Source organism: Trametes versicolor (assembly GCF_000271585.1).
Source record: "Trametes versicolor FP-101664 SS1 unplaced genomic scaffold TRAVEscaffold_6, whole genome shotgun sequence".
In the NCBI taxonomy this organism is placed as follows: Eukaryota; Fungi; Basidiomycota; class Agaricomycetes; order Polyporales; family Polyporaceae; genus Trametes; species Trametes versicolor.
In genome coordinates, this window is record NW_007360326.1 from 258,470 (window position 1) to 271,787 (window position 13,318).

General features: G+C 63.4%; 4 protein-coding genes across 4 annotated transcripts; 2 read left to right on the forward strand and 2 right to left on the reverse strand.

Annotated features, from left to right (window-relative positions):
- Positions 1-2,041: 2,041 nt before the first annotated feature.
- TRAVEDRAFT_28901 (uncharacterized protein) lies at positions 2,042-2,738 on the reverse strand (the record flags this gene model as incomplete). The annotated part of the gene is made up of 4 exons (XM_008039973.1): positions 2,458-2,738; positions 2,258-2,397; positions 2,142-2,197; positions 2,042-2,080 (listed from the first exon to the last, which is right to left on the reverse strand). Coding segments are annotated over exons 1-4 (344 nt in total), but the record flags the coding sequence as incomplete, so codon positions are not given.
- Positions 2,739-5,982: 3,244 nt separating this feature from the next.
- TRAVEDRAFT_123241 (uncharacterized protein) lies at positions 5,983-7,034 on the reverse strand (the record flags this gene model as incomplete). The annotated part of the gene is made up of 3 exons (XM_008040347.1): positions 5,983-6,038; positions 6,167-6,258; positions 6,457-7,034. Coding segments are annotated over 3 exons (726 nt in total), but the record flags the coding sequence as incomplete, so codon positions are not given.
- A 778-nt stretch (positions 7,035-7,812) lies between these two features.
- Positions 7,813-8,982, forward strand: TRAVEDRAFT_123021 (uncharacterized protein; the record flags this gene model as incomplete). Its single annotated transcript, XM_008040348.1, has 1 exon — positions 7,813-8,982. A coding segment is annotated over one exon (1,170 nt), but the record flags the coding sequence as incomplete, so codon positions are not given.
- Positions 8,983-11,539: 2,557 nt separating this feature from the next.
- TRAVEDRAFT_58570 (uncharacterized protein) lies at positions 11,540-12,714 on the forward strand (the record flags this gene model as incomplete). The annotated part of the gene is made up of 2 exons (XM_008040349.1): positions 11,540-11,638; positions 11,707-12,714. A coding segment is annotated over exon 2 (312 nt), but the record flags the coding sequence as incomplete, so codon positions are not given.
- Positions 12,715-13,318: the final 604 nt, after the last annotated feature.

The following is a 13,318-nucleotide window of genomic DNA, read 5'->3' on the forward strand; positions in this document are numbered from 1 at the left end:
ACGGACCCGAGTGTTCTGGACGTGTGCCGTGGAAGTGGGCGAGGTTGCGTGAAGAGAGCGCCGCGAACCTTGTCCTCCTGCGATCGGGCTGCGAGGACGCATATGGTAAGTCTGCTACCTGTTCAGGCGGGATGTTCACTTGTTCTCCTAGTCCGGCTCGATGTGGCGGAAGTGGCTCCAAGGTGCCAGCTCGTCGCTCTCGCCATGTCGACCAGGGGAGTCCTCTTTGCTCTCCTACCCCCATCTCCTTCCGATACACGAACTCCATGCGTCGGCGGGACCGCGTCGGCTATCTTGGGGTTCAACCACGCACGACGTTCTCGCCCCTGTCGCAAGCAGAACGGCATGACCATGGTGCGGACGGCCGTGTCAGCAGCACTGAGGTACTGCTGGGGTCTATCTGCGAATCGTCGGCGCGCAGTCAGCCGTCCGAATTACTCATTGGTGAGCTCGTGAAACTGTTGACTAATTTTCTCGTGGAGCTTACTGCGCATTGCAATCGTTCGCCCTGACTGCTACAGACCCTGCCGTCTCATCTCCGCATTCGGTGCTTGTAGGTAGGTACCCTACATGCGATACAGCCTCGAATGAACAGAGCTGATGCGCTTCTATTTCTCAGGGCGCGACCGGCTAGGTGACAAGCCGTTGGGAGCAAGTCCATGTCCGGCCCTCCCCGCCACTTTGTTCACAGGACGGCGCAGCAGCGGAGAACTCGCGGGTGAGAGACCTGGAGCTCTCAGGGCTCTATACTCATATCCAGCGGCCCTCATTCGCCTCATTCGGCCCTGTTTCCGCCCATGTATTCTCTTCATTTTGCCGTCTATGTGTCACGCTAAAGAAGTTGCTGTAGGACTGCATAATGCAATCAATAACATCACCACTGCTCGCTCATGCATCTCGCATACCCACTTCAAACCGCCACCTCTCATCGAACGATGAGTTATCGTGGCCTCACATGGAGCTCCCATCGTCAGGGAGGATCAACACCTCCGTCTGACATTTCCATCATCCCCAACCACACGGACCCACCTCCCCCAGGTCCTGTTGTCTTACTACAAGCGGATACCTCGAATCATAAGTATGATCAGGCGGACCGCACCTTTGGTTCATATCTGCGACCGGACGAGGCATTAGCATTACGCCCACAAGTACACACAGCGGTGCGTGAGTGATTGCTATGCGCGTCTGCCTCCTCTCACGATCCTTACGGATGAAATCTGAAGACAGATCGCGTATACTCCTCCCTTCTTGCGTCGCCCTTCCATACAGCCTTATGTAAGCGCCGTGCTTCACGCATTTCTCATGGCGGAGGTAGTTGCGTTCTTCTCCGGCGTGTAGTTTCCCGGGCATCCTTCTCCAAGTATTCTGGATGTCATTTTTACCAGGAATCAGACCCCACTTCGGGATTTGCCTTGCCGCCCGTCTTCGATACTGCAAGTCGCTCACAGCCTCCCACTGTGTTGCAGGTGCGGTTCCCAGCACACATGCAGTTGGGGTCTCTCTCTTCTCACATGGTACCCCGTGCCAGGCGTCGGGTGCGGGTGGTACCCTTCGATGTGGGTGCACATGTCTCTTCAAATCAATGACGGGCTGCACATCAATGAATGGCGCTTGCTTATTGTTCTCAGAGATTCTATGGCCCTCTCCAGACGTTAATACGCATTCTACTTACTTCTTCCTTCCCTTTCATCTTCCCATTTTCCACTCGTGACAGTCTTCTCCATATCGTCTGTTTGCCACCCCTCAGCCTCGCACTCGTTCTGGGCAAACCAGGTGGGCCTGACGGATTTCCGGGCGAAGCCGTTTCTCAAGTCCGCCCGCTTCACCATCCACCGGCCTTCGATCCTTGGCGAAGCCTCAAGAACTGCAATGTAAAAGGTGCGTAAGTGGCCGGATATGGTACCATGCCAGAACAGTTCTTCCTCGCATACTGTCCGCCGAGATAGACGAGCAGAAGCGAAGGCAGAACATATCACGCGTAGATGAGATACGGTGTGCCATTCCTTGAACAGGGATCTGATGCGAGCTGAACTTGGAACAGAACTCATCGAGATGCGGTCTGCGGGGATAGCTCTCAACGGTGCGCACCGGGGTAGATCATACGCGAGGCCACAGGCGTACTCAACCTTTCGCAATCATAGAACGGAGGACATAGCATCGTGTGCACACTCACTAATGCAATGGATAACCTTTGGTGGTCAGTCTGATACGCAACATTCATAGATGTCGCGATCGCCACACTGACAGTACCTCCCAGGAGCTTTCGCCCGGCTACGAGGAACATGTGCATTGCCGGCGGCATTTCTCTCACCCCGCACGCGCTCACGGGTCGAGCCCAGTGACCCTCCTTGGCCGCCCGACCGCTGGGTCGATGACGCCACGGCGGGCCAGCTGACGGTGAGCGGCGGCGCTTCTTGTCTTCCTTCGACCGCGGCCGCAATCACTGATTCATGGCAGACACACCGTGCACATCTCTGCAGGCACGCTGCGCCCATCTTCTTGTGAACAGGTCCGTGTGGCCGATGGGGTGCACGGCGCTGCACGTCGTGTGGTCTCGAGCGGGGCGCATCGTTGGGGATGCGACCCCCAGTTCTTTGCAGGCTTCTGCAGGCGTGGCGACATTCGAGACGCACCCTTGCGGGCCTCGCGCGAACGCGAAGCACTCACGCCGCTCTCAGCCGAAGCCCTCGTCTCCTTACCGTCGACCCCTCTTTGAAGCCCTCTGTGACTATAGCCCGCGGGGTCGTGATAGCGGGCCTTCGGCTCTCATTCAAGCCATTCAAACCCCTCCCCTTTCACCTGCCCGCTCTCAGTCCCTTTCATGTCGCCCATAGCGGTAAACCACATACACGCGCTCGCATTGGTGCCCGCGCGTGTGCGCCCCCGGGCTGGAAAGCGGCCACACCTCGTCGATAGCAAATAATGGTCCCCTCGCACGCGGAAGGAGCTCGATTGACGCGAGATAGGGTGTCGCGATTGCGAACGACCCGGTGCGCCCTGAACCGCACCTCGTCCCGCCGGAGGCCCTTCCAAGCTCAGCTCTGACACTCGAATGTTGGGTGTACACGTCGTCCGCAACGCATATCGCATCACAGCCCATCGGGGGGCCGGTCCTCCGTAGCCGCATGCGGGCCGTGACGGTACACGCATTGGAAAGAGTCGCCCAGGGCGTCGGACTCCACGCCGCCTGTATGTATCACGATATCCCGGCGCAGAGTCGGCGCCCTCGCCCAGCGCCGCTCGATCCTGCGCGACGCCCCGCGCAGCCCGAGCCCGGCGCGCGCGGGGGTCCCCTTGGGGTCTCTGGGGGCGCAGGCGTGCGGAGCAGACCGGGACAGGTGTCCACAACCCCCGCCACGAATCGCAATCGAGATGGGACATGCGCCGCGGCGCACGCCGCACACCACCTCCTGAAGACGCCTTGTCAACCGTGGCGGCGCGGCACCGGTCTCAGCACTGCGCACTTGGGCTCCAGGAACCGTGGATGGGGCCGATGGGCGAGGCCGCTGGGGACCGCCAGGGGCAGGGGGCGCGCAGGGGCTCTCAGGGCTCTCCCGCTGCAGCGAGCGGCCGGTGCCTTGAACCTTGGATGTACACGACACGATTGACGCGACAGACAGCGTATTCCCAGTCCGACATCGGGTTTAGAGGGCTCGGACATATAGGGCAAAAAGGCTCATAAAAATATGTTGCAGGATGATGTACACTATATACAGGTGGTACACGGACTGCCTGTGGTGCGGATGAGGGGGCGGTGCTGTGGTACAGTAAATAAGCAGCAAGTTGCGTATATAGGTAAGGGTAAGGTGGCGGACTGGGCCCGGGGGGTGCCGTGCGCGGAACGGAGGAACGAATAGCGCGCGGACCGGGACAGCAGTGTCGCTCGCGCTCCGAAGACCGAGGCGTGGTGGCGGCATGTGGGAGGAGCGGAGCGGGGAAGGCAAGGAAGAGGGCAATAATGCGAAGAGGGTACTACGCGCGCGCGGCGGGAATACTATGTACAACTCAGGAAGAGATACAGTGGGGTGAGAATGTAAACGCGGGCGAAGTCGAATAGGGCATGTACTACGTGTAGTGTGCGCGGGAAGATGTGCGCGCCATCCGCGGGGGAAGGGGCGACACAGCAACAACAGCGTGGATCCCGCCGGGGACGCGCGCGTGCGCGTAAACGAGCCGACAACACATGATCATCGGGGGTGGGTGCAGACGGGCGGACACATGGATGGGAAGGAGACGCGAGATGGGGGGGTAAGCAAATCCAGATGTGGGGGAATGTAAGATGTGGGAAACAAACAGGCGTGCTATGTATACCAAGAACGAACTAGAGGTATCTACTACCGTACAGGTACACAATAAACCGACTATACACTGTCCGTATCATACGGTAGCCCGGGATGGGCGCGGGCGGGACAGGGGGAACAGGGCGCGGGGTAGGCAAGAGATGGGGCGCGGCGACGGAGACGGAAACGGGGGTGTAGTGTGATGCGCGGACGCGGACGCGAGAGGCTATGGGGCGCGCCGGTCGGGGGGAGATGGGAGCAATAAACAAGGGCCGGCGCGGGCTGGTGCGCGTCGCGACGTGCGCGAGTAGTGTTCGTTCGATGTGCGTAGTGGGGGAATGGATGGTGTGTCGGGCTGTTCAGCCGCGGGGGAGAATGATGCGGGTGTCCCGTGCATTAAGCACCGGGTGTCTGAAGATCGAAGCAGGGCGCACGCGGGAGGGGATGTGGGGTGCGACAGAGGCGGGTGGGCCCAGTCTGACGGTCGGTTCCAGCTCCGAGGAGCACGAGGAGCGACGCAGAGCACCAGGGGAGCGGAGAGAGGACGGGCCAGGCGCTCAGAGACCTTCGGGCGAAGCGAGAGAGTCAGACAGGGCGCACGACGTGGGGGGTCACGTTGTGGACCGGGCGTCCCCCTCCTGACGGCGGGTGCAGACGCCTACTCGTACTGGTCGCGCCCGTTTCCCTGCGCCGCTTCGGCGTAGTATCGTTCGCGCTCGCGTCCGCGCTGCCAGGCGTCGCCGTCCCGCTCGTCCCTCGGGTCGCGCGCGTACTCCCGCTGGCCGCGGTCGCGGGCGTGCTCTACCTCGTCACGGTCCAGGTCCGGCTCGTAGCCAGGCAGAGGGGTGAGAAGCGTCGAGTCTGGCGGAAGCCTGTTCGACCCCAGCGAGACGTGCGCCGCGAGCTCGGGCGTCGGAGACCCGCTCTCTCCGCCAGGCCCGGGCAGTCCCAGGTTGACGTCTGGCTGTCCGCTAAGAGACGTGGGGTGGCCGGTGCTAGGACCCAGAGACGGGAAAGCTGAGCCAGAGAGCGGGCTGGGGTTCGGCGCAGAGGCGGAAATCCCACCGAGAGAGTGCGGAGGAGGCAAAGTGATAGACGAGCTCGTGCCCTGCGCCGAGTAGAACGACTGGGACGCTCGGAGTGCGTGCGGGTGGTGGTGGACGGACGGGTGCGGCGGTGGGTGAGGTGTGCCCCACGCAGGGCCCACAGACTCGCCGTGTGGCGCCAGCGGAATAGGCTGGCTCGCACTCGCCGGATTGCGGAAGTAGATATCGTCATCTGGGCCGGCTTGGGTGTGGTGTGTCAGGTTGATAGACGGGAGGCCTTGCGGGTGGGCGACCTGCGAAGACGGCGGCGGGGGATAGCGGAATTGCGCCATATCATCTGCCGGAGTCGGGAGGCCGTAACGAGCTTCCATGCTCATGCCCGGGCCTTGCAGCGCGTTGTACCCCGGCGCACCGCCGAATCCGCCCTGCATCTGTCCGGGCCCGGGGCCGTGGCCCTGGAGGCCTCCGTGCAGGTATGAATGCCCGGGCAGCGGGTGCGGATGCGCGTGCGGGTGGGGGTACGGCTCGGCCATGCTCACCCGCCGGCGGACGTGCCGGTGCTCGAACTCTGACATCGGAGCGTGGTGCGCGAACTGCTGCATCTCGTGCATGGCCATCGCGTTCGCGTGCGCCTGTTCGCGCTCGAGCTCGCGCTCCTGCTCTTCCTGCTCCTTCTTCTGCTGCCGCCACTGCTTGCGCAGCTCCTTGAACTCTGTGGGGTGACGAGTAATTTACGTGTGCGCGCAAATATCCGTGGCCGATATTGCGGGCCGTGGGGTAAATACGGTGCGTTGATGAGCATGTGGCACGGAGCGGACATTGTGGCGCGAAAGCACATACCGTTGGGGCTGCGCTTTTGGCCATGCCGCTGCATCGTGACGTGCGCGTTCAGGTGGTTGAGCGTGCCATACGCCTTCTGACAGCCTGGCCAACTGGGGTGCAAAGATACACGCGTCTCAGTAAGCCGCAATTCTTGACCGGTTGAATGACATGCCAACGGCGCGGAAAAAGTGGCGAACAAACTGGATCTGATTGTGCGGCGGAAAAGATACAGTTTGGGGGACAAGATGCAAGCCGCGAGGCCTTGCTAGGCGCGAAGGGGGAAAGCGATGCTGTAAACGGGGGCGCACCTGCATTGATAGAGCCGCTCGATCTCGTCGTACCGCCGGCGCGGCCGCTTCTTCACCGCGTTCCCAGGCAATGACACGAAAGAATAAGTCTTGCTGTTCCCGGGAGCGCGCGGGGTGTTGCTGCTTGTTGGTGAAGACTGCGGGTTACGTCCAGATAGTTGCCCCGGCCGCTGCGAAGGAGACGGCCGCGATTGGATTGGCGGAGACGGCAGCCCCGAGGCCGACGCGTCCGAACCGCTCGCGGCGCTCGCAGCATACAATGGCGAGAGCGGAGAGCTGGCAAGCGCGGCGTCCTGTTCCAAATCAGAGTGTTTGATACCTGAGCCCCATGTGGGTGCACCTGAGGGCGCGTACGCGTCCTGGATGCCTGCAGAGCCGAGAGACGCGCCGCTATTATCGCGCTCATGGCCGGGATAAGAGCCGTACGAGGAGTACGAGGATGACGGGCGCGGGGAGAGCGGGGAAGGCTGGATTGTGGTGGCGGAGGACGCGCCCGAATACGCGAACGTATCGTGATGGGAGGGAGGTGGCGGCTGGGGGTACGCTTGGCGGCCGGCACCGAGCACGGGTTCGGACATGCGGCGGTCCAGGGTCTGATTGGGGAACGCGAAGCGGGGAAGGGATGGATCGTTCTCATACCTGGGCGGGAACGCGTTCTGCGAATGAGGCGCGCTCATGGGCTGAGGAAAAGAGAACTGGCGGGACGAAGACTGGGCGGCCATCGCATGGTCGGACGGGGAGGAGGCGGGTGACGGGGAGTAGTTCCCGGAGTCGGACGGATAGACGAGGTTGTCCGTGTGGATAGAGGGCGGTTGCTGGCGGGGCTGGTCAAAGTCCTGCTGGGGGTTCGCAATCGCGTTCGGCGGGTGATTGGGATGTGCATTTTGCAGATGCGGGTGGTGGCTGTCGTAGAGATGGGGTTGTACATGTGGGTGCTGCTGGTACATCGCGTCGGGGCTGGGAGAGGAGTGCACCGGTTGCGGGCGGGGGACATAGTGGTAGTTGTGGGAGTGCTCCAGGGGTGAATCTGGATGCCGCGGCTGGTCTGCGCGGTGAGCGGGATGTTGCGGCGGGGGCGGGAGCCTGTCCACGGCGGCGAGGGAGCGGGGCGTCGCGCGCGAGGAGTAGGGTGCGGGGAGGAGGTTGTAGTGGGCGATGGCGGAGGACGAGGAGGGCTGGGGGGGATGGAGGAGCATGGACGGAGGGACGGGGCCGGAGGAGGCGACAGGAAAGAGAAGAGGAGGACGGGCAGTCGCAGGTGAATATTACTGGATCTGAATCGCCTCCGCCGCCCCGCCCCAGACGCAGGAGAGACGCGCCCGAGCACGAGCAGCGCACAAATCCTCGCCCCCCCTCCCTGCTCTGCGGCTCTATGGCAAACGCCTCACCTACGTCGACATCTCCGTCTACGTAGGCATGTCCTTCTGCTCAACGGCGCGCGACATCTTCCTCCCGCACTACATCGCAAAGGAGCTCGCGGCCCGACGTGTGGGCAATGCCTGCTTCGCACTGGAATCCTACACAGGGCCCCTACCCCCGCTCATGGCCATCCGCCTCTATCTCTCCCACCTGGACCCACATCTCACAGGCGGGTGTGAGATTGCGCTCGACGTGCGCCCCTCCGCTCTCGACGAACTGGAGATGATTCAGCACATCTTCCTCCGTCGGGCGCTCCACGTCAGCAAGCGTTCACAGATCGCACCCCTCCACTCGGAGACTGGAATATGGCCCCTGCGCTTCCGCCGCCTGGAGCTCGCACTGCGCTTCTTGCGCTATCTCCTTACAGGCCAGCCCGCGCTTGCGTACGCGGCACTGCGTGAGAGCTGGACGCTCGCGAACTCCGACCGACCTACGCCAACATGGTGGAGCGACCTCACCATCGCCGCGCGCATGCTGCCCGTACCCCTCGTCATCGCCCTGAACCAATGGCCCACAGTCGAGGCCGTTGACGGCTACATTGCGAGAATCCCAGGGCTCGTGGCCGAGCACCTTTATACCACCATCCTCCAATCCCTGCGCCTGCCGGTGATACACCGCCGTGTGCAGTATGACTGCCCCGCCCGCCCGCTCATCGCCAAGCTGTGCTGCAAGCGCGAATACCTACAGCTCCCCCACCACCGCGAGCGATCCGCCATCACTCTGCTCCTCATGAGCGAGCATCCGCTCTCCATCGAGCAGCTCCGGCGGGGTCCCACGCGCGTTGCGCGCGAACTCCGCATCTGCCGATGGTGCACGCAACCCTGGGCCATCGAGGACGAGACCCACGTACTCCTAGAGTGCGACGCCGACGCCCCGCGCGGCCTCCGCGAGGTCTTCCTCCAAGCCGTCTTCACGGCGGTGCCCTCCTTACGAAAGGCGCATTTTCGCCTATCAAGTGTCGTTCTCCTCGACATGCTCCTCCGCGGCTCGACAACGCTCCCCATACTGGCGAGCTACGTCGCCGACATCTTCGAGCTGTGCGACACAACCCCACCCCTACTACCCCAAGACAACGCGCCCGAACAGGACGTGGCTGGGAGGGCCTGACATAGTCGGGCGAATTCCGAATGCCTTCCGGATGGCAACCGGTGGCGCCATACATTGGCACAAGGTGTGTGCTTCCGTTCACGTCTATCATTAGACTGGCGCAGGAGCGCCGCGGACAGGACTGCGAGTGGTTGCCTTGTTGGGGCGCCGCCGGTCCCGATCACCTGTGACCTACCCCCGGAGTCTAAACCCTTGCTGACTGCATCTTTTGTTAGTTGTTGCTCTGGGTTGCGTGTGCGTGTCGAGACGCTGTCTGTGTCTGCAGCAGTGGCTCTCCTGGCCGAGGTTTCCCGCGAGCTACGCGGCTTTCCCCTCCCATCATGCGAGGTTTACGCACGCAACCTGCCGATGTGCCGCAGAGCGACTAGGACTACAGAAGATGTGAACAGCGTGTGGGTATAGGCTACGACGGGGTCAAATGTATTGCGCTCTCGGGGCTGTCTATGTTGGATTCGAGGTCTACGAGTTACGTATTATTACCTAGTTTAGGGCCGGTTTAGCGTAAAACGACGTCAATAGATCAAACCCCTTAGCTCTCTCGCCGTCTTCGATTCGACTGGCGCCCGTCAGGGTCCTCAGATCTCCCCCCCAGCGGATCTGGAATCGCACGTCTTCCATCACCCATCTTCCCAATACATTTCCCTTTCACGCTCCGCCCCCAGATTCCTCGTCACGATCCCCTTCGCCTTCCCTCAGCGCATTATTTTAATTTGCCCCCTTTCTCCCATTGGCCACCCGCCCGCTGTCCTCCCCGCTCCTTTTCGGGGACTCTGCAATAATTAGCCCTTTTCGAGCAGCCATGTGCGCGGCAGTACCTCCTCCCGAGACATTTTCCCCTCCCCTTGCCCGTTTATCCGCGTCTTTCGGACGATAACGCAACGTGCCGTCCCCGTCCTCGTCCCGTTCCCCCTCCTCTATCGTCCGCTGCCCGCCTCGCTCTCCCCCGCCCGCCGTCTCTCTCTCTGTCACCCCCTGTGCTGATGCCGACGCCACCAACTGTCATACGGACCCACCGCGACTTGCCCAGCGCACGTCCTCCTCCTATCGTGCCCCGCCCCTCTTCGCTTCCCGGCCCCGCCCTTCTCTCCTCCCTCCCGCTCATTACATCACTCCGAAGCACACAGGTGACGCCCGTCTGCTCGCGTGTCCATCGCGTGATCACCCTCTCGTCCACGCCCGCAACTGCGTCCGTGGGACTCTGATTAACCCGGCCTCCTTCCTCTTTCTCTCCGCTCGCTGTCTGTGCTGCCCGGCGCCCGCGCGCCCGGTCCTTCCTCGATGGCGGACGCGTCTGACGCGTCATATCGACGCGTGCGCGACACCCTCGCCCGGGACGCGTCTCTTCCGCTGATCGGTCCCGCCAGCCCGCGCCCGTCCTTCCCGAAGCACGCTCCGCACCGCGAGCCGAACAGCCTCCCGCGCTTCCCTCTCCCACTTTCTGCACAGAGGCGGACGCTCCCACGAGCCTCCTTCCATCGCCTGGACGACGGACACCTGCCACCGCGCGCCTTCGCCCGGCGCCGTCGATTCCGTGCCGTCGGACTTTGTGCGCGCTTCGCGCCGAATGCAGCCTCCCCGGTGGGGGGCTCGCGTCGACTGCAGTATCCTCGACCGTGTACGCCTTCTTCTGCACCCCGTGTGTCATCGAGGTCGCCGCTGCGATCACCCACTGCACCCACCCATTGCTCCGTCCGTTATCGACGTCGCGGCTGCCACCTCGAACACCATTCGAACGGCGAACAAACGCGTCCCGGACGCCGAGCGAGCCCCTGTGCACGTCGTCGATTGCGTTTGTCGTGCACGACGTAACTCGTTGTCTTGTCAAATCTCCACCAGCTGCTCGACGTCCTCTGCGGTCTGTCCAACCAGCCGCCGGAACGCAGCGTACTTACCCCACCCTCGCACTGCGCAGAAGTCGAGAAGCGGCCGCACTCACGTAACCGTTCGACATCGACCCCGGGCTTCCTCCCAACCGCTCGCGCGCAAGCCTTCTGGAACGCAGCCGTGCCGGACAGCAGCGACGTCGAGGACGACAATCTGCGTCCGGGGACGGGCGCCAGAGCGTGTGGGGGAGCATTCCTAACGCGTCGTGTGCGTTCACCTTCAAACGCCGAAGACGTGGGGCAGACAGGCAATATCGGGCGAAGACGCAAATCGCCCGCGCCCCCGCCTTCTGACGCGAGACGATTGGCCACGGCGCGTCGCACCCGCGCGCTCGGGCTCGGCACCTGCGTCGGAGAGTGGATCATCGCGTTCCCTCCGCCATGCTCGATACCGAGCGCGTTGCTCGCGACGCTCTCGGCGTATGCATCAGCGCACAACCCGCGACGGCCCCCGGCGGCGCGGGGCCCCAGGGTCGCGTCTGCTCCGAGGAAGGAAACAGACCTGCCTTGAAGCGTGCGGGTCCCGAACACACTCGCGAACAGGCTCAGGCTTTTGGCAGTCCCGCGTCCCGCGTCGCTGTACGGACGCGCTCCGCCCCCAGCGGTGCTCGCGCAACGCCTCGCCGCGCTTCTCGACGTCCGCCGTCGAACGATCCCGTCAGGTTGGCCGAGCCCGACCCCCCACGGAACCGGGCAACCACGTCACGACTCAAAACGCGTCTCGGGTCGAAGCAGAAGCGAGGCAGCGCGGCGACGGCCGCTGTCCCGGTAAGGTGAGTTCGCGGGTTCGCGACGGCGGCCGTGTCGAAGCTCGCGCCTTCGTTGACGTGGGTGGCAACAGCGAAAGCGGCAGGCGCGCTGCCCGTTCTGCTCGTCTCACACGCTGCCGGCGCTTCTGCGTGGAACGTCGCGTAGAGGCGTGCGGTGGAGCTGGACCAACAGCGCTGCAACAAGTTACGTGCGTGGGTCCGACCTGCCCCGATCCGCCGCGGGCCGTGTCCAATCGCAAGGTGTGCCTGCGCCCCCTTGCGTCCCTTTGCTCTGCGTCTGCTGGAACTTGTGGAAGAGGCTGGACCAGGAGCGTACGTGCGCTCGTGCATGTGTCCCTGGACCTGAGCTGGCTCGCGCTGGTGTTGTTCCTAGGTTCTCGATGTGTCGCGCAACGCGATGCTGTGCTGTCCCACCCGCTGCCTGTTGGTTCCTCCTTGGTCGAGTCCTGCCGCCGTCCTCTGTGCGTCTCTTCTCCTGCTGTATATTCCTCTGGACGCCGAGCGCCGGCCACGAGCGTGCCGCCGGGCTTGAGTATTTTGCACACGGCGCCGTCTCCGCCACTAGTACTTCGCGCTTCCATGCGATCAACCGCCGCCGATGGTTCTGCACGTCTGCCCCAGCCTGCCCGTGACTCGTCTTCGATCCTACGACGACGCCCATCAGCCTGCACTTGAAAAAAATTTGCCCGACGTCGACCCCGCCGGGTGCCCTCGAGCCCGTCTCTGCAGGGGCCGCCGTGGACCCCGCATGCTCTGTACCCCGCCATGTGCGTCTTCCCCTCCTCGCCGTCTGCCCGCCGGGTGGAGCGTCCTCTTGTGTGCCCTCGTCAGAGATCCGGACTGCGGATTGCCCAGGACCGCTTTCCCGCTGGCGCTAGGGCGCGCCACCATCTGATCCTCCCGAACCCCCCGTCGGACGTCCACAACACAACCACACCTGCGTGGTGTCTCGCTGCGCGGGTGCCCCAGCGCCCGGGCTGGCCCCTGCGGAGCGCAGTGATCGCGGGGCAATCGAGGCAGGAGGAGAGGGTTGGCGGGCTCGCGATGCCGCGCGCTTGGCGCACGGCTGACTGCCATCCAGGCCCCCGCAGGTTCCTGCGTGCGCGCCGTTCTCGACGTTCTGTGGAACCCTCGGTGCCATACTCCGGATGCAAAAAGCTGTGCGCGCCCAACGTTGTGGTCGCAGAGGGGGGCGAGTGCGGCGTCACGGTGCGCGGTGCGATCACATGTGCCCTATCTCAACCTCAATCGTCAATATATCTCAATGTTGCGCTCGCGCGCGTGCGCGCACACGTATGTACCGATTGGGCGTGGTGGTGCACCTCGAGTTTGCCTCGTGTACAAGCTCCGAGAGGCTCCCGGAGGCAAGATGGGGGCCATCCCCGGGGCCGGGGCGGAGGCGGGCGGCGGCTTGGCGGCGCGACGACGGCGGCCTGGTGGGTCGCACTGCGCCGTAACGGTACCGTACCCAGCAGACGCCTCTATCGGATGCCTTGGACGTAGAGGTGCATGTCGAGATGCGATTGAGGTGCGAGCGTCGAGGATGGACGTCCGATGGCGAATCGAATCGATCCCTGCGGTGTGTGGCTCTGAGTGATCGCGATGATCCCGAGAGGCTGCCTGCAGGCTACCGGCCGCCCGCGTCGCCCGGGCTTCGGTGTGGCCTCGGGCCGCGGTCGGGGC